The 19,709-nt window shown below is 44.4% G+C and overlaps 3 protein-coding genes across 3 annotated transcripts; 2 read left to right on the top strand and 1 right to left on the bottom strand.

The window, feature by feature from the left end:
- Window positions 1–1,317: 1,317 nt before the first annotated feature.
- EAF01_003419 (uncharacterized protein) lies at window positions 1,318–9,458 on the bottom strand (the record flags this gene model as incomplete). Its single annotated transcript, XM_038911673.1, has 5 exons — window positions 1,318–1,350; window positions 1,417–5,777; window positions 5,829–6,309; window positions 6,362–6,765; window positions 6,818–9,458. The coding sequence occupies 5 exons, from the start codon at window positions 9,456–9,458 to the stop codon at window positions 1,318–1,320; spliced, it is 7,920 nt and encodes a 2,639-aa protein (XP_038772908.1).
- A 2,566-nt stretch (window positions 9,459–12,024) lies between these two features.
- EAF01_003418 (uncharacterized protein) lies at window positions 12,025–13,844 on the top strand (the record flags this gene model as incomplete). The annotated part of the gene is made up of 2 exons (XM_038911672.1): window positions 12,025–12,399; window positions 12,651–13,844. The coding sequence occupies 2 exons, from the start codon at window positions 12,025–12,027 to the stop codon at window positions 13,842–13,844; spliced, it is 1,569 nt and encodes a 522-aa protein (XP_038772907.1).
- Window positions 13,845–14,428: 584 nt separating this feature from the next.
- EAF01_003417 (uncharacterized protein) lies at window positions 14,429–18,019 on the top strand (the record flags this gene model as incomplete). Its single annotated transcript, XM_038911671.1, has 1 exon — window positions 14,429–18,019. One exon carries the CDS (start codon window positions 14,429–14,431, stop codon window positions 18,017–18,019), a length of 3,591 nt encoding a protein of 1,196 aa, XP_038772906.1.
- Between the last annotated feature and the right edge of the window lie 1,690 nt (window positions 18,020–19,709).

Below are 19,709 nucleotides of genomic sequence, written 5' to 3'. Positions count from 1 at the left end.
AAGTTAACAGATCCTCATCGGCTCTCAATACATCCCGATTGCGATGGCAGCATCGAATTGTGTATCCCCTAAGCGATTTTGTTCAACAAACCTATATACTCATTGCTCAACCCATTTCATAGATAACGAACCCCAAAAATACGAACCCGATCTCCATATAATCCTATCGCTATCACTCTATTTCAACTCTTTGAGATTAGATTCTTATATTCTTATGTACAGTAATAAACACAATCCAGGTATCCAAATCCCTAATAATACCATCAATATACCGCCACCCTCCATCCAACCCAAAATACCTAACAATCCTCTTAAAGTTAAAACAAGAACACAACAATACAACATCGTTATCAACATCTAAAAACCTCATCCAAACCCATCCATAGCACCCCCATCCACCGAAGCAAGCCCCAAATCCCGCTCCTCACATTTCTCACTTTGGTCTTAATTTATATCTCCTGATCAATATTCCTCCTTCAACAAATCACACGAACGATTTCATCCGAATTAGTGTAGGGGTTAACATAACTCGCTTTCATGGATCTCATCCAGAACCGAGTAGCCCCGGGTTCGATTCCCGGATTCGGAAATTTATCTTTTGACAATTTTTCTTCTTTATTCCCTTTTCAGAAAGATGGATAGATGGATATGTTTTATTTAACCATCTATCTGGGTGAGGATGCTATTTTGGTTTTGCCATCTTTCTACTCGTATTGAAGATTTTAGCGGGGTAGGTGGCGTAGATGAGTGGGGTATTATAGATACGAGCCGGAGTTGAGCCATCATGGAAAGGAATTGATAAGTCAGTACTCTAGTACATAATGAAATAAGCATCAAATTTAAAGAACAAAAAAAAAACTAGCAATTTTGATACTCTGATTCATAATTTTGGATATCTATCTATCTCCTTGGGTACCACACAAAGAAGCAACCGCTACATACATAAATTTCCCCCTTCCCCCTCTCGTCGCATCTCCCACTACAATCGCCTCATAAAACAATGCGAACAAATGCTAAACACTCCACCCATCACCGCCCATCAAAAATCTAGGAGTTGAACCTAGAGCTACTATAAACAAGAGGTTTATTTGTACTGATTGTAATTACATTTTTGCAAATACAGGGACCCAGGAGCAAGAAAGGAAAACAAACGCCCTACGCCTCGCAATCCTCATGTCATCTTTTGTTCTTTTATTCTAGGCAGTAAAGATTTGAATACCCTAGTACCTCCCTCACCTCTGTTCTATGTATGGACTATCGTGATATAATCAATTCTATACTTGACTGTGTATCTTGCTCCGTGTAGTCCTTGCTAGTCTATCGTTCGCGTTGGACTAATGTCCATTCATACTATTGATATCATGATTAGCTTCCACCCCTACAAAATCAAGAGAAAGAAGAAAAGTCAAAACTTACCACTCTTCCCTCTTCATCCCCAGTATAAACTCCTTTCTCCATGGGTACCACACAAGTAATACCCGCCTCCACATTTCCATTGATCGTTGTTCTCCTCCCATGCGGCCCTGTCGATCTATTGGCACTAGCATCTCTCCTTACTTCATCCACATGATCTAATCTCTTCACCAATTCTAGTTCCCATCTCCCACTTTGCTTACCCACAATTTTACGCCATATACACGCTATTCCTCTTTTATGTCCCGTAAATAATAATGTACTCTCCAACCATTCATTCCCAGTACCTTCGTAAAATGCACAACTATGTACATAATCATCATGTCCTAGATCTGTACAAACATTTTGCTCGAGTAGTGCTTCACCGTTCAAGGTATAGAGAGCAACCTTTTGACCGCGACATAACATGATATCACCAGTTACATCATTAATACGTGCGCATTCGACAGCACGACCATGAGTAAGTTTGCGAACAAATTCTAAGCGATTAAGATCCCAGAGAAGGACAACACCATCGGATGATGCGCTGAGCATAGTGCTGAAGGATTTACTGACTGCGAGAGTAGTCACGGGAGTTTTGTGTCCGAAGAGAGAAGAGCGAGGTTGGAGGTCAACGGTTTTTGACGAGGATGTTATGATTGTATGGGCGGAAATGACACAATCTTCACCAGCTGTGATGAGTGTTTGCGAAGAGGCAAAAATGACGGTAGATAATTGGCCTTGATGAAGGTTCTCAAAAAGTCCAGCAAGCTTTTTGGAGTCATTGAAGTAAAACCGGACGCTGTTATCGGCGAAGCCCCACTCTAGGTATTTATCATAACTTGGAGGAAGATTTAGACGGAATGCCGTAGAACACAGAAGTCGATCCAACTTAGCAGAGTAAGTGAGTGACGCGACACGTTCGTGACTTTCTATCAATGGAAATGGTAGTCGTGTCAGAGATTCCGCTGAAGTATCCAGTCTCTTCGTTTTTTGACGCATATCTTCTCGAGATTGATGAGGTTTAGAAAATACTTGATGAGGTGTTTGACCAAAATTATGAATGATTCCAATCGTAGCTAGCCTTTCGACTGGATCTTCAATAGTATCAAGATTCTTTGCACCGTGATATGAAAGATGGTGGAATACGTTCACACTTTCTATAGCGGCTTCTCCGCGTTGCTTGCAACCAAAGACAAGATCAATCCACTGGTGTAAATTCTTACTCACATATGGGCTTTCTAAAGCCTCGCGATGTTTAGCAATGAATATTTTAGGATCGCCCTTAGCCCACGGTGGAAGGTCAACAGTATCTATGCCCCCACCGTCCCCTTGTCGCAAGCCAAAATTGTATCCATTGTTATTCGTAAGAAATTCTGGGAGGTAGAAAAATTCCGGTATGAGCTCTCTCACATCAGACATGTTGTTCCTGGATGCAGAATCCCAAGCTTTCGCGATTGAATAGAACAATCGATCAGGATGATCAAAATTACCACCTTGAAGTAGCAAGTATGATTGAACAAAAGGTTGAAGTCTGATCAAATACGAAGTAACAATCATGGCTGATGAGTAATGTGTACCATAATGAAAGGCGGGAGTAGTGTTATCCATTTCCGCAAATGTTTTATACCTTTCAATAAAGTCCGCTTGACGGGAGTTGTGCTGCGCACCCATCGGCTTTGATAGGTCTCGGAATGAAGCAGGATTGTTGAGATCTAGCTCTTCACTAGTATAATCGGCCAGAACCCAAGGGAAGACAGGATATTGTGTAAGATCGTTAAACGTACGACCAGCCATTGTATTGACGAGCATCAAATAGTGAAAATTTGATATTTCTCCTTTCGCCCATCGTCGCATTGCTGGATTCCAAGCAGAAGAGTTGAAAATGTTACCAAACTTGGAGCCAAAAGTAGTTGGTGTATCGTCTGATACCTTGAGAGCCTCGAGGCGCCAGCCATCCTCTGGATTTGGTAAACCAGAGCTGCCATTAGTATGTGGAGCTTTTGAAGAAAGCTTTGAAAATAGATCATCTCTGAGAGTGGCCGAGATAGCTGTAAGCAAGTAGCTACGACCATCTGTGAAGAAGACTTCCACAGCAACATCTCGAAATAAGAAGCGACGTTTAGAAATACTAATAACATCGCTCCACTTCCAACTCCTCGATTCTTGATCGGTTCTGAGAGGTTGCGTTGTTTTTTCGCTTGCCTTGTGACCAGCAATCATTTGTAGATAATGATCACGTTCCTCTTTAGGAGCCATCGCAACATTCACGATTTCTCCGTCAGATCTTTGAAAGACATTATCAATCAGATACAGGGAATCCTTGCCTAGAATCAACAGGCCCTCAACTGCTTCGAGTCCAATAATTCTAGAGATATTGAAGACGTGTTGAACTGAATCTCCTCTCTGAAGACTACGCATGACCTTTCTATTTTTGTCCTCAAAGCCATCATCGCCATCGCCAGCCTCATTAGGATCATCAACAAGCTCAAAATCTTCTTCTTGAACAACATTATCCGGATTTTCATTTGACGTTTCGTCTGATGGATTCTCAGTGTTCCTCTCAGATCCATTTTGGCCATCAAATTCCCTAGGTGGTGACACTGCAGACCTCGGTGTTGAATCCATGTGCTGAGATGGGGCGAGGCCTCCAACTTTAGTGTTAACCTGTAACACATCATTTGGGTTTGTCTCAGTGGGACGTCTCTTGGGTTTATAATCATAATTTGGAGCAGCGCGATCTGGTAGCATACGAAGGCGCATGCGATTACGACCCTCGGTCCTGTCCAATTTCCACTTCGAGGGAATTCCGCGATCAAATACAGCACAGGGTCTATGGAGTTCTCGATCCATCTTCGAAAAGGTGGAAACAAGGAAACTAAAATTGTCTTGTTGATCTTGTTGTGCTCTTTGGTGCTTGAGATGTTCAGATGCATAGATGTTTTTCATCCATAGACTTGATGCGAGATCATGACGAAACAATATATCTTCATCATTAAGATCATCTGCGTGCCACTGCTTGAGCTTCTCGCGTCGTTTGGTAACGCGGATTTTAAGAGTATCTTCGTTCTTTTCATTTTCCGCGTTAACAAAGTCTTCCCAAGCACGAGACATTGCACCAAAGAACAGAGCATCAAGTTCAGCTCTGTAGCTATCAACCCATTCCGCAAAAGTCTCATTATCTAACTCGGTAAGCTTCTTAAACCCCGAATCTAGATGCTTGTATTGGCCAGGCATAGCATGACGTAGCATGTTAGATGTTTCTTCCGGCTTTTGAACAAGCAATATGCGCCAAAGATTGGCAGCCGCCAAGCGTATACTTTCTTTATTATCAACCAATTTGACATAAAGTTGGTAACAGATGAGTTTCAAGAAGTTATCTTCAGTTACATCGGCAGACAGAACTACAGTTTGCCAATAGAGCAGCTTATCCATAAATGCTAATGCTTCCGACTCGGGAGCTTCTGGCACGTCAAGCTCAGACAAACGTAGTAGAACGACTCGAAGGAAAACACTTTTAATCGAAGCAATGGCTTGACTACAAAGGCGGACACTTTTGATCTTGGACACTTCGGGTCGCTCCAAGTATTCTAGTATTGTTCCTGCAAAGTCCAATAGTGTTTCAGCTCCGCCAAGAAACCAGCCTTCGAATACAGCTTCACCAATATGGAGAACAAAACGAGCCATGTTCTGGATGACTCTAGGCTCCCATAATGACTTTTGGTCCAACTGAACAGTAGTCCCGAGCTGAGATATCATGTTACGTAGCAGGTATGATTCAAAGTACGCCTGGTGTTCTTGGAACCCAGGAGGAACTTTGAGAAACAATCCAAATCCAGGAAACTCTTTACGGGCCATGACTTGGTCAATGAAGACGTTGACAACTAGTTCTAGCATGCCTTCAACTATTGCGTTACTAACTTTTCGTGCGGCGATCCTTTTCTTGGGCGACATGATCAAACTAAGTCTAGCAGAAGACGGACTGTACTCCGAGGGGCGAGATGTTAACAAAACGAATGAGGATCCCCGACGAAGAGGTTTTGCTTTGAGAGTTGTAGGACTAGGTGGAAGGAGAGTCTCTACTGTTGATGTACGGACAATAGGTGTAGGCATAGCTGATACGCGAGACACCGGTCTTATGATGACATCGTCCCCTTCGAACGTCAATGCAGAATCACGAGAGTTCAGTTCCGTCTCCGGACTAACAGAATCTGAACTAACAACTACGGGGAATAAAACGGCAAGCAGATATCTGACGTAGTCTGAAGATAAGGCAAAATCCCTAAAGTCTTGAGATTTGCTATGCAAGTCTGCGAGAAACCGGATGATTGTGTGTAGGGTAACAACTTGCTCTGCCAATCGTTCTCTTTTAGGCTGCTGAGATTCTGTTCCATAGTTAGTACAAGATCCCGTAAGAAAACCAGCAACAGACTTACGTCGAGATTCAAGCTCTTTCGTAAGAGACATTGATCTATGTCGAGTTGGGGGTTTAAGCGTATCTGTTGGTGAATCCTGATCTCTCCCATTACCCTTTTCGTGAAGTGGCGAGTCAGGGTCATCTTGGTTCCGTAAGACATCCTTCAAGCCATGCTGCATCATCGTCATAATTACGGGCAGCACATTAGGATACACAATCTTGCCTGTGCCAAATGTGTTCAGAAGATTGTATAACTCAAATGGCTGATCGAAATCAATATTCGCGACGTCGTGTCCAAATAGAATACCAAAACAGATGGGCCATAATGTTGGGATATCCCACCACCTCTTCAATCTATGACGCATGATGGTAAAGCCTCCGGTTTTACTCGAGAATTTCAACGCATAGTTAGAGCCATGGACCACTAAAAGACGGGCTAGTATCTTCGAACCAAGAACCACAACCTGTGGGTCATCCTCTGTTAAGAGATGTAAAAGCCACTAATAATGTTAACATAAATCTCAATGAGTAGTACAAACTTGGAATAAATACCTTGTTCGTCACAGTTCTAGCAAACTTTCGAATGTTTGAAGTGGTGCCTTCCTCACACAAAAGCTCAGTATACATTCCGAGTACTGAATTTCCAAGCTGTCTCTTAGTCATTGTCGGCGAAGCTATTTCATTCACATCGAAAACAGTGCTAATAGTTGGTCTTCTTGGTCCCCTTGATATTGTACCGGATCGCGTTGGAAGCGTTGATCCGGGATTTTTGGGAGTTCTCGAAGCAGAACTCGTGGGCTTGTGATATGCATAGGTGATGAAAAGAGCAAGAGAACGAAAGACTTCCGCCGTCATATTACATTTCACTAAACTGGTGAGTGCTTCCATAAAAGAAGGAAACACATCCGCGGGGAACAATTCGGCCTTCAGAGCATCTAGAAATCGTTTCACAATCCCTGCGGACAATTAGCTAAAGTAATCAATTTCGAGTGTGTATAGTAGACTTACGCATTCGAAATAAGCGGCGGGAATTGAATTCATGGTACTTGCTGTTGACACCAAACGTAATGAATTGTTTATAATATAACCTTTGGGTGAGTGAAGTTGTCTTCCGCCACATGTCAAAGTCGACGAGTAAGATACGGTATGCAAGAGGGTTAATTATAAATGATTCCTCGGGTGTTTCATGGCTATAGCCAACAAAATCCAGTACCAAGCTCAGCAATTGGAAACCAAGTTTATTACGATCATCTTCGCTCATATTCGAGATGTCTGAATTACCTGTCCTCGTCGCAATAACAGTTCCGGCACCCATCTTGCCACGAAGAAGGGCACCTAATATTGCATAGCCGTTTTCTCGCTCCATAGCCTCGCTGTTTCGCCAGCTTGCGTTTATACTCTCAAATAGATTTTCGACAGCCCGAACGATACTTTCTTTTGTATTGGCGGCTTCGACCAACTTCAACCCAATTGCTGTAAAGCCTCCAAGCCTCCACATTGCATCGTCCAGAGCTTGGGGAACAATGACTACTGGCTCACCTGTCAAGATCGCAGTGCCATGGGCTCTAATCAAGGCATCATTGATGGCAGGCGTGGATCCATTGATAGCTACAGAGGTACCATTATTGTGTGTCAACTGGAATAGGTTATTTGAAGCCGTTCGATTTAGCCCCCTTAGAAGTTGAGATTCCGGTCCTTTAATTCGGTCTTCCTCTCCGAGAATAGCAGTAGGCAGAATGCTTAGTATAATGCGAGACTCCGGTACTAATATACTGGCCTTTCCACGTATAGCTTTGAGAATGTCCGAATTATCTTCCTTTCCGGGGTGCATGAGCTCCTGACGCATTCCCAAAGCCGCAGATGCCTCATACGTTTGGAAAGAACCCATACAATCCTGAAAATTTCCATTATATCGTGGCCCTAAGCGATAGTAGACAGCCACTAAATCGTCGCTAATCACATCCTCGATGAGATGTGCTGAAGCTAAAGACCAACGAGAAAAGACGACGCCTCGCCCGAGACGAGTAGAAAGATCTTGTGGAGTTCCAAGGAAGGCTTGAACTGGGTGTGCCTTCGCAATGGTTGAGGTAAAGGACGCGAAACTTTCTGTGCTAGCATTTGTAGGTGGTGGAGGAGCCGGATATTGACATTTGACTTGCTCTGCGAATTCCCCATCGACATAAAGAATTGCTTTACTCGAAGTCATTGTTCTAGGACGTCGATGAACTATTGCAATATGATACCAACGGCGTTCTTGAAACGTTGTCGATTTGAATCTAACACTAGGTCGCGACGAGGAAATAGATGTTTGTAAAATGAAATTGTGAGTATCCTGCTCAAGATACGCCAGTAGAAAACAGGTTTGAGTCTCATCATAGGCTCCGAAGATAGTTGTATGAGCATTTGGATCAAATTTATCCACGAAAATCCAGGCTGTGAAGGTATAACCTCCCACCGTTGATGGTGGCGGAAAAGATCTTGCTAGCGTGGGAAGTTCTATTGAAGCAAAGCCATTTAAAGAAAGGTCAAATTGGATATACGCAGGGGTGTGAGATTTCTTCATCGTGCGAAGCAAGAATTCGCTGGCAATAGGAGACTGGCTAGAGACTAGATATTGGGCATCATTTAAGGAGCTTATACCGAGTGACATCAAAGAACCGCACAAATTTTCGACGGTCTGTCTCTCGGTGGTAGCAAGGGAAGAATCAGAATCGAAAGCAAGCGGAAGCAGAGTAGATAGTACTCCCGTCGAATGCAAAGCCAGCAAACTGTGATTTGAGATTGAAGAAATTTTGGACAACGTTAGGATAACAACCAATGCAGCTGGATTTACCGGAGCGTTGGAAACTCGAGGTATGGTCTTCCAGAAGTCTATGATAACCGGAACAATATCTGCATGATGTAGCAACGAACTCTCGCGCAAGATGGCTTGTAAACGAGTCTCCACCAACTCGAGAATTTCTTCATCGCTCTTGATGTTTTCAGACTCGCGTTCCGGATCTTGGGGTGCGATTACTGTGTCTTTGACATCTTCGGATGTTACGAGATCATTCGACTCGATTCTTGAGGGATGATGTTCAGCAGCAATTTGACACAAAGTCTCAAATCTCTTGTCGTCCAAAGCGAATGCAAGAAGCCGCCCAAACAGCTGAGCTTCGGTCCATATATCAGACTCACTACCACCAATACCAATACTAGCTATTATTTGCTCTAAAGCAGCCCATCCTCCTCCTTCTACCCGGCGCTTGAAGTATCTTCTATTCCCATGATGATCACGAAATGTTTGTGCCAACACCCCCAATATGTTTTCGAGAAGATCAAAGAGTCGGATTTTATCTTGCTGATTCCTCTTGAAAGGATTGTAGAAGCCCGAGAACGCTCGAAGGGTGCTCAATAGAATTTGGTATCCATGGAGATGCCTAAAGTCGTCTTTTGATCGCGATGTTTGCGAGGATGCTATGAGAAACACCCGAATACTCTGAACTTGTTCAACGATTGATGGCAGATCGGGATATGCATTCTCAAGACGATTTTGGAGGCCTGTAGATAGACCATCTAGGAGGACTTGTAGTTCTGCAGTAGCTTTTGTTGCTTCAGGTGGATTTGATGCCGCAGTCGACGAGCGATGTCTTCGGCCTCGTGTCGACATGTTCCACCCCGCCTATATCCAGCTTAGGGGATCAATCCTTCTACTTGCCCCGCATTAGTTATTGTAGTTATCTCGGTTTCTAAAGATTTCGTTCAATCCTGCGTCCTTTTGAAAGATTTGAATCTAATAAGTTGCAATCAAGGTTGACTTGCATCGAAGTTGGGCTTTGTTTGATACAGGTACGCGAGGTGGGGATACACGAAAGTGAGTTAATAGTATCAACCCAATTTTGACACTTTGTAGAAATGTGAAGAAATGTGAGATGTAGTGAAAATATTCTCAATTGTCAAATTACCATAAGTTCATTGTAGACAGGTCCAAATTTGTTGCTATTCACTCAATTCATGGTGTCAGCCTTATGAAAATCATCGTCAATGGCAAGGCCAGCCAACTAAAAGTTGTAGCCTTAAAACTAATGCCTAAATATTGATATTGTATGTAAGTCATGATTGAAGTGAGAATGAAATCTACAAAAATCAACTGTGAACGATTCTTCTCTTTTCTTTTGGGATTTCAAATATATCTGTATCTGTCTGTTTGCATCGAAATCTATGGTCGTGGAACAATTCCTGGTCAACCATTCCGGAAGCCATTGCCAAAACAAAACCCCTTTTGGAGCTTTTGAGCTATCCATGAGCTCTCAACAATCTAAAATCAGGGATCACGTGTCGGCTTTACAATCAGCCTGAAGCCGGAATGTGCGCTGACACATGCTCAGTGCTTCTGACTCAATATTGAATTTATCGATAGAAATAGTGACAGAAATCATGCGGAGGATTGTCTCACGGGTGAATTCAGAAGACCAGACACAGGAAGGATTGAAATTAATAGATAGGAGGCTAGGAAGCTAAGAGGTACCGGTATGCGATGACTAGAAATGCATACCTACTAGGTACATTTGAGTGGTCTCGTGTGAGGTTGACCGTTTCGATGTGATCGTGTGGGATTTCCTTTACAGCGACACTACCTAGTACTACACAACTATCAAATAAAGATCAATCACATCATTAAGAAAGCCACACCGAATAATACCGAATGGGTGGTGGATTGCTCTCCTGTAGCATTTGAGACTTTTTGCTACAATCATATCATCATATCATCATATCATCATATCTTCATATCTTCATATCTTCTTGCCTTTTCATATCACGGAGAAAGCCACACCGAATGAAACTGACAAGTAGGGTGTGACACCGCCTCGACCGCCTTATTGTTAAGAATAGCTCGAGAATAATGGGCGCGTGTTTCTTTTGGTTCCTAGGTACGAAGGTGTAAGTGTATTGGTAGAATTTCATTGATTGACCCCGAGTTTCGCTACGTTTCTCGTACCTGAATGATGGTGTGGAGACCCAGCCAGCGTATAAATAAAGTACGTACCTGGTTAGATGCTGCTAGATGACTGGCTCACGACCGGGTAGTTAAGACCCTGAGCTCACTCGCAAGCTGTTGGTCGCCTTAAACTCTAACATCATAATAACAACAGACATGGGGCTTGGAAGCTCCCAAAAGCTGGATAACTCAACAGTTCCAAGGTTGGTATGAAACCAGGATCATCGCAACTTCCCTATCTGAGTGATTCAAGGGATAGGACTGAATGACTTACTCGTGCATCCTTCATCCTACACGGTATACAATACATAAATAAAATACATACACATCATTGCCGCGGTCCTATCACATGATTCACCTCCCGAGATCTTCATTCTATGGTAGAGACTGCATACCGGTACACCTTTGTAATAAAGCGCCACCGTTATTACATTTCCCATCCACACAACAACACAGCATTTTGAGTTGCACGGCATTGTTTGATCATTGCGACCGACCATCGATAACACGATAGATAAATAGATCACGATACCGATAGATCACGATACTGCAGATCCGTATCGACTATCGACCTAGTCCGTATAGTAAACTTTCGGTCCAAAAGGTCCAAAGTACGGGGGAGAAGGAAAGGGAAGAGAGAAACAGTACCTACATTGGAAGGTAAGACAACAGAGAAACCAGGATCCAGAATCCACAATTCATTATTGGGTCTTCTGTTTACATGATCGGATTGTCTCACACCCTAATGGATTATTAGAGCTGCGATAGATAGCTTTCTAAATTCTTACCCGTACCCACACACCACCTCCATACGGGCCATACCACACCCATACTTCGTACTGTTCCTTCTAAGTTCTAACCCGACAAGCCTCCCCAAAATTCCCTCCCTTATCGCTTCGTCAGTTCGGTCTGCGTGATCCATTCGTCACTGATAAACTCAGACGCTAATTCCCAAAGTGGCTTAGATCCAAACGAGCATCGCCCCCGTAGTTGCCTAGTGCATCTTGGTCGCTTCCCCGAGCTTCGCAGTTCATGTAGTACTTCAACACCTCTCAAGCCCTCCATCATCATCCATCCTTCATCTTTCATCATCTTCTTCTCTTCCCATCAATAAATACTCTTTATCTCGAAGACAGCATTATCACTGTTCTTCATTCAAAGCTCTTGTCATTTCCCGATATTAAATCAAGCTTCATATAAACTCTTTGTCTTCTCTCATACATCACATCTATTCATCATGCGTGGAATCTTCAGCGTATCGCTCTTGCCGCTATTGGTATCCGCGGCACCAACTTTCAGTACCGAAACCATTCACGAGGGCGTTGCTCCTCTCCTTTCATCAGCAAACTCTGTAGAGGTTCCAGCCTCCTACATTGTTGTGTTCAAGAAGCACGTTACCGCGGCATCTGCCAGTGAGCACCACAGCTGGGTTCAAGACATCCACTCAAACGGCGAAGCTCAACGAACCGAGCTCCGAAAGAGAGGACAATTCCCAATTACCACCGATATCTTCGAGGGTCTCAAGCACACATATAACATTGGCAGTGACTTCTTGGGTTACTCCGGTCACTTTGATGAGTCGGTCATCGAGGAAGTCCGCAGACATCCTGATGTAAGTACAATCCTTCTTATCATTGCAGTATCAATTGCGTGCTTTCTACCTTGGATTTCGTTTCCAATTGGATAAAAAGCATCCTTATCTTGATGATTCCCTTTATCCCGATACGTCCAACGGAGCCCACACAAGTACATTGTTGCAGGCTCAATCACATACAGCGACAAGGCCGCACGTGATGGCGCATCATCGTTCATTCTTGGTGCATTCTTTTTACGTAACAATCATGCTAACGATTACCCTTGCAGGTCGAATATGTTGAGAAGGATTCCGTCGTACACACATTAGAAGACCCTTCGGGCGAGGTTGAGAAGAGCGCTCCTTGGGGTTTGGCTCGTATCTCCCACAGAGATACCCTGACCTTCAGCACATACAACAAATACTTGTATGCCGCTGATGCTGGTGAGGGAGTCGATGCTTACGTTATCGACACTGGAACCAACACTGAACACGTTGATTTCGAAGGTCGTGCACACTGGGGCAAGACCATCCCAACTGGCGATGCCGATGAGGATGGAAATGGACACGGAACACATTGTTCCGGTACCGTTGCAGGTCATAAATATGGTGTTGCTAAGAAGGCCGAGGTCTACGCCGTCAAGGTTCTCAGATCAAACGGTTCCGGTACTATGGCAGATGTCGTAAAGGGTGTTGAATGGGCTGCCAACGCCCACGCCGAAAAGGCTAAGAAGGGAAAGAAGGGCTTCAAGGGTTCTGTTGCCAACATGTCTCTCGGTGGTGGCAAATCTCCAGCTCTTGACCGTGCCGTTAACGGTGCCGTTGATGCTGGTATTCACTTCGCAGTCGCTGCCGGTAACGACAACGCCGATTCTTGCAACTACTCCCCAGCTGCTGCTGAGAACGCCATCACTGTCGGTGCTTCCGCTCTCGACGATTCCCGTGCCTACTTCTCCAACTATGGTACTTGCAACGATATCTTTGCTCCTGGTTTGAGCATTCTCTCAACCTGGATTGGTAGCAAGTATGCCGTCAACACCATCTCCGGTACTTCCATGGCCTCTCCCCATATCGCTGGTCTCTTGGCCTACTACCTTTCCCTCCAACCATCTAGCGACTCTGCTTACGCTGTTGCTGAGATCACCCCTAAGAAGTTGAAGGAGAACATCATCGCCATCGCTACTGAGGGTGCTCTTTCTGACGTTCCATCTAACACTAAGAACGTTCTTGCATGGAACGGTGGTGGATCTTCCAACTACAGCTCCATCATTAAGGCTGGCGGATACGTTGCCAAGGCATCCAAGGAAGTCCCAACAACCGTTGAGCTCTTGGAGAAGGCCATCGAGAATGACTTCAACGTTCTCTCTGGCAACGTAGTCAAGGGCACTGAGTCCATGGTTTCCAAGACCGAGAAACTTTCCAAGAAGATCCAAAAGATGGTTGATGAGGAAATCAACGAGTTTTTTGAGGAGTTCAGCTCTTAGAGTTAGAGACATCTCGCCACATATTTTGGCATAGATCTTGATGGACATTGTCCTTCACTATTTCCTTATGAGTTTCTTACGATGGTCATGGGTTGGAGCCGGATGGATGTTTCTATATGCATCTTTTGATTACTGGAATTTTCATTGCGTTTGCGGATAGGAACACATTAAGGGGGTCTCGTCGTAAGACTAATTAGACCAGTATTTGTATTAAACTGTATCAACTCGTTATTTCCACTAATAGCATACCTTTCATGATAATGTCTTTTTTCGTGACTTCTGAATAGTGACTTCCAAAACTTGTTTATTGAGAATAATTTTATGTATTCACTAATGTCCATTGTGTCCATGCCTCTTTCCTCAACCAGCGTTGACGGAAAGAACTCTCGTTACCTTCCCTCGTATAGCCAAGTCAATCTCTCCTTTTCATATATCGTGTCTTGTCTTCTGTTGAAAGTCGGCATTCACAATTTTTTGGTTCAATCAACTTTTGGTTAATACATGCATGCATGTAATAGCTGTATCACGCATTTAATTTCGATTCATTCAAAATTACCTCCCCTTGTAAGCATTCCATAAAGGATATGCTCCGTCGAAATAGTTCTAGTCGACCTAGTCGAAACAAATCAACATTATCAACACATCCAAAACACGATTTTGTCGACCCCGAAGAGTCTCGTATGCATGCTCAAGCTGCAGCAATGCATGCTTTCAATAGGGCCCAAGAAAGGAATGGCACTAGTTATGGAAACAGGAACGGACTTTCACGAAGCAACACTACAAGTCAAGAAAATCAATGGCGGTCGAGTCAACAAAATAGTTCTACCAGTCTTGATAACCCAGGGCTCAAACGGCAGCAGAGTGTTCGGTTTGCAGGCCCAAATGCAGTAAAGAGACGCCAATCGACAGGGAAAAGGGCGGACCCCCCAGCATTGAACCAGAAACTAAGTACTGCTACTTTGAGACCTATTGTGATGACCACGAATACTCCGGTCCCAGCAGCGTATCGTCCACCGAGTCGATCTTCTTCAATTGGCAAAGCTTCACTTGGCAAATCAGCCGTCCGAGACTACTCTGCTCATAATTACGTTACTAACTTAGATTACGACGAATACTATACACAAGAGAATGATGTAGCCTCGACACCATCTTCATATCGACGAATCAGAAAGTCAAAGTCCATGTTTAGCCCCTTATCGGCGCCAACCAACGTCTTCTATAGCAATGGCAGCCCTGACCGCACCAATTGTTCATCCACTCCGCGGACGTTAGAGAGCAGCAATGCTCCATTGCGAGCTCCAAAGTCAATGAGTTTCCTCCGAGGGGGGCGGGACTACTTCAAATCTACATCGTCTCGCGAAAGAAACGACGATGCCGTCCAAATGGCCAGGGATAGATTCTTTGTTCAAGCTAATCAACAAAGACTTCGGGAGCAGCCGTCTTTTCTTTTTAGGTCGAAGGCACAGCGACAGGAAAAGCCTTTTAGAAGGTCGGTTCGAAGTAGCAGCGGAAAGTCTGCAGCGACATATAATTCGGCCGAATCTATAAGAGAGGGTGGCCTAAGAGCCAAAGCTCGCAAGGTATCCCAAGGATTGAAAAGCAAACTCTGGAAAGTTTTTGGCCGCAGCAAAGAAGAGCCCATCGCTATCCCCAATCAACAGGTGGACGCCATTGAAACTCACGTCCGAGCATACGGTGGGAAATTATCATCAGATCATGAGTCGTTCGATGATATTCCTAGACGCGAGGAGGCCGCATTTGCTCATGTGGCAGCTAGAGTCCCATCATTACGTGCTATTGCTTCAAGTCAGAGACTTAAATCACAAAGTGGTAGTATTCGTAGCTTACGAAGTGATCATAGTGATGAAAAGTCCAGAGTAACAAGCTGGACTAATAGTACAGCTAACAACACTGTCACCAGTCAAGGGCTGCGTCCTCCGCCTAGCAGAGATCAAAGGCTTTCTATCATCAATGAATCAGGTACACATATCTCTAAAGCAACATTTCATCGCCCAAATGTAAAGAATCAACATCCCGCTTATCCTGCCTTTCATCGCCCTGGCCATATCCAACCAATTCGACCAGGAGGTGTTGATAGCGCCAGACTCTGCTCTGCTTTGATGAAGCGTCTCGACGAGAATAGCCCAGAAGCAATACTCGCAAAGTCAAAGAAAGCTAGCACCGATACTCTCGGACTTGAGAAAGTGCCTAGACGAAGTAGCTCCTTTACCAATACTCTTCCACAGCCTAATAAGCCATGGATTCGACAGGTCCCCCCTGATTGTGACTCAAGCAATCAGAGCCAAAATCAGCATCCTGAACTATACCATTCGAACAACGTTGATCTAATACCCACCACGAGCGGCGAAGAATTATTTGGTCAGGCAATTGGCTCCGAGCATCAATTTAACTCTGCAGATTTACCATTATGTAATACACAACCTCAAAATCAAGACGATGTGTTTTCCTCACACCCAGGATCTAGTCAAGGCAACTCCTTCCACCAAGTCAATTCATTTCATCAAGACAACTCATTTCATCAACGTGTTCACCAGCGTAATTCAAAGTCTGCACACAGACGCCACTTATCCGATATTGATGCCGCATATGACCCTGTGCAAGACCCTTCAGGGCTCACTCCGCAGCAAGTCGCACAGCGGGATGATCCTATAGTTCCCAAACCAAAAGTCATCCGCGAGGCAAGGTCTGCATTCTTTGGAGGTACGACATTTGCAATTGACAGAGCGGGAAACACAAGTCCCTATCGTCGCGCTTTGGCGGCAAGCGACAATTCTGCCGTTTACAACGAAGTTAGCATGGCACCCGTAAATGATGACGTTTATAGCGAGAGTGTTTACTCTCGAAGTATTGGCCGTAATCTTTCGGAGGCTATGAGTAGTGATACGTCGGTGCCACTCGCAAATGTACGAATGCCGTCATTACCTGTCGATAGCTCAACCCCCAACGGTGGCGGCGGTGGTGGTGGTGGTGCTGTAATTATCAACAGCACAACCTATCGTCCAACTCATCAGAGACAAAGAGGTGAAAATTCTGGCGGTTCGATTGAATGGCAAAAATGGATGTCTTCTGAAGTGGAAAAGTTGGAAAGACCATCTGGAAATGATCGAGTGAGCGTCAGTAACATCGAACGATCACTATCACCCACGCCTATGATGTCGAACTCCTTTCACATTGCGCACAGAAGAGAAAAAGCTCAGATGGCTGATGATGATACGGATATCGCTCAGAAGAAACTTCCTGTTGGTAAACAACCGCTCGGTCTCATTCATCAGAATCTTAAAGCCCAAGTTCTTTTGAAACCGATTCTGAAAAAACGCTCAACGACATCTTTGGCTGAAAATGCTCTCATTGACAGCACAAAACCACGCGACATTCCTCCTGCACCACCACTTCCACCTCCACTTCCTCTTAGATCGACACTAAGACCAACACAAAGCAAGACAAGTCTGAAAAGTACCTCGAACTCTCAACAGGCACCAGCAACCCCAAATTCCGTCAGTCACCCCCAGAATCCAAATCCGAAGGCTCGCAACGTCTTGCACAAACGGCTCTCGTCTGCAACTCTCAGAAGCGCACCAACAACACCTAATCATGGTGTAGAAAAACAAAACCCCAGTACGCGCAATGTACTACATAAAAGAAATGTCTCGGATGCGACAATGAAAAGTTGTAAGAGTATTAGAAGCGTCAAGAGTTTCGATACGAGTGCAAGTCAAAATTGTAGCTTTACAACTAGTCCGGCGAAATTGGTTAAGAGGAGTGGGAGACCGGTGTATGATTTTACGCCGCAGAGTAGTCCGGGGACGGGCATTGGGGCCGCGGTGGAGAGACAATTTGGGAGTGCGAATGCGAAGCAGAATGGAAGTTTACGTGGAACGGGAAGATCGAGGGTGAGAGCTGGGGGGAGGGAAAATGAGAGGGTGGGTGGTGGAGGGGGAGTAGATGAGGTTTATGGGGTGGAGGGAAGTGGAGTGGTGGGTTCGAATGGGTTGGGGGTGGTGCAACAGCAGGTGGGTAGTAAACAGATGGTGGATAGGTTTTTGAGTAGTAGACGGAAGAGAATTGCTAGTGTGGGGACGATTGCGGGAGGGAGTATGGGGGAGGATGGGGGTGGGGGAAATGGTGGGATGGGTGATGGGGCGGTGTTTCTTTAGGGTGGGGGCTTGGGCTTCAGGTTGGGATTGGGGTTGGGGTTCTTGTATGTGTATTGGGAATAGATGGGGATAATGAGGTCATGACTTATGGGTTTGAGTGCTTGGGGTTAGGATTAGGATTATGTATATACTTTTGGTGGGTATTTCATGTATTCAGTGGGTGCTTGGGAACTCGGTTGCTTGGGATTGGGGATGGGGGATAGGTGTCTCTATGAGGCTCTGGGGATAGAAGAGTAAAGCGCTTCTGGGAGGGCTGATAACATTACTTTATTTGTATAGAAAAGATTAGAGTTTAGTATAGATAGGTAGTTGTGGTCAGATTAGTGTGGTGTTGTATCATATTAGTTTGGTAGTTGAGGTACCTAGTATTGAAAGTATCCGAATTTATCTTATTGTTTACTAGGATCAGGATGTGATTTGTTTGCGTTTTGGTATCGAATTTTGGATGTGAAGATTTGAAGATTTGAAGATTTCTGTCGGGAGGAAGTGCGAGGTGGGAGGTGGAAGGCTTGGTAGTTCTGATAGAAGGGAAAGAGGTGAATAGATAATAGGGAATAGGGGATGGAGAGAGGGGGAATAGACGGCCGCATGGTGGATACTAGATGAGCATACAGTGACGAAATGATCAAGTGATGATTTGATGAAATCATGTTGTGGCCTCCTCTCTTGAAAGGGGGATTAAGTTCAAGATGGAGGTAGTGCTATTTGATGGGGACACGACTGCTTGTAAAATATGCACGGCTCGCACTTCAACTTGTTGAGTAGGTTTTATTGTGTGTCTATGTGTGAGATGTTGGGTATAGGATATAGTGTGGTAAGCAAGTTGGATAGATCATAGGTAGTGGGGATTTGAAGGAGGCGTAGAGGAGGAGGCTAGGGTTCTTGGCGTATGGTTTGGTTTGGTTTGGGTTAAGCCTTTGCCTTCTTTTGTTGGTGTTGGTGTTGATGTTGGGATCTAGGCGAGTAACTGCCTAGGGAAACGGTGGGGGTTTTATAGATGGGAGTTTTGCTGTGTGAGGTTTGTAGGCGTTCTTCTTCTTGGCTCCTGGTGGGTATGGAAGGGTGAGGCTGTGTGAGGATTGGCTATGATTGGATTTATTAGAGGTTGGTGAAATAGATATCCAGGACTGGGAAGTTGAGTGTCGATGTCTTATTAGGATTGGTGGTAGCCCTATCCTCTAAAGTGAAGATGCTATTTCTCGCGGCTAGCTGCCTCCTCGATATAGGTATGCTCGGTACGTCTCATATGGTTCTTTGTATTAATTGTGGAGATCTTGAGGATGTCATCGCTCTTGTTGTTTGTATTCGGTTTGATGTGTGTTGGTTTTTATTCGAGGCTTGCGAAATTCTTTACTCTTGGCTTGGAAACTCCGAGAGATAATGAGCGGTGAGATATTCTACTACAAGATGATCGATTAGCATTAGTCCAAATTGGTCGGCGAATGAGCGAGGAGCTTACTGTTCTATCGAATTCATGCTTGTAGATTCTGGGATAACTTTGGCATAAGTTGGAATGGGATGTTGATAGCGGGTTACATTAAATCAAACTGTTAATATATCTTGAAGCTCGATGTTGGAATCTAAGCCTTTGGATCGTACATGATTAGCGTTGTTATGAAATAGAAGAGAGAAGAGGATGAATAAAAGAGAGGAGTGAAGACTTGATAAATAATAAAGTCCATGCCGATTC

Source organism: Botrytis porri, assembly GCF_014898465.1.
Source record: "Botrytis porri strain MUCL 3234 chromosome Unknown BPOR_004, whole genome shotgun sequence".
Lineage (NCBI taxonomy): Eukaryota > Fungi > Ascomycota > Leotiomycetes > Helotiales > Sclerotiniaceae > Botrytis > Botrytis porri.
Note: the sequence above shows the minus strand (reverse complement) of the source record. Positions and strands in the feature narration are given on the sequence as shown.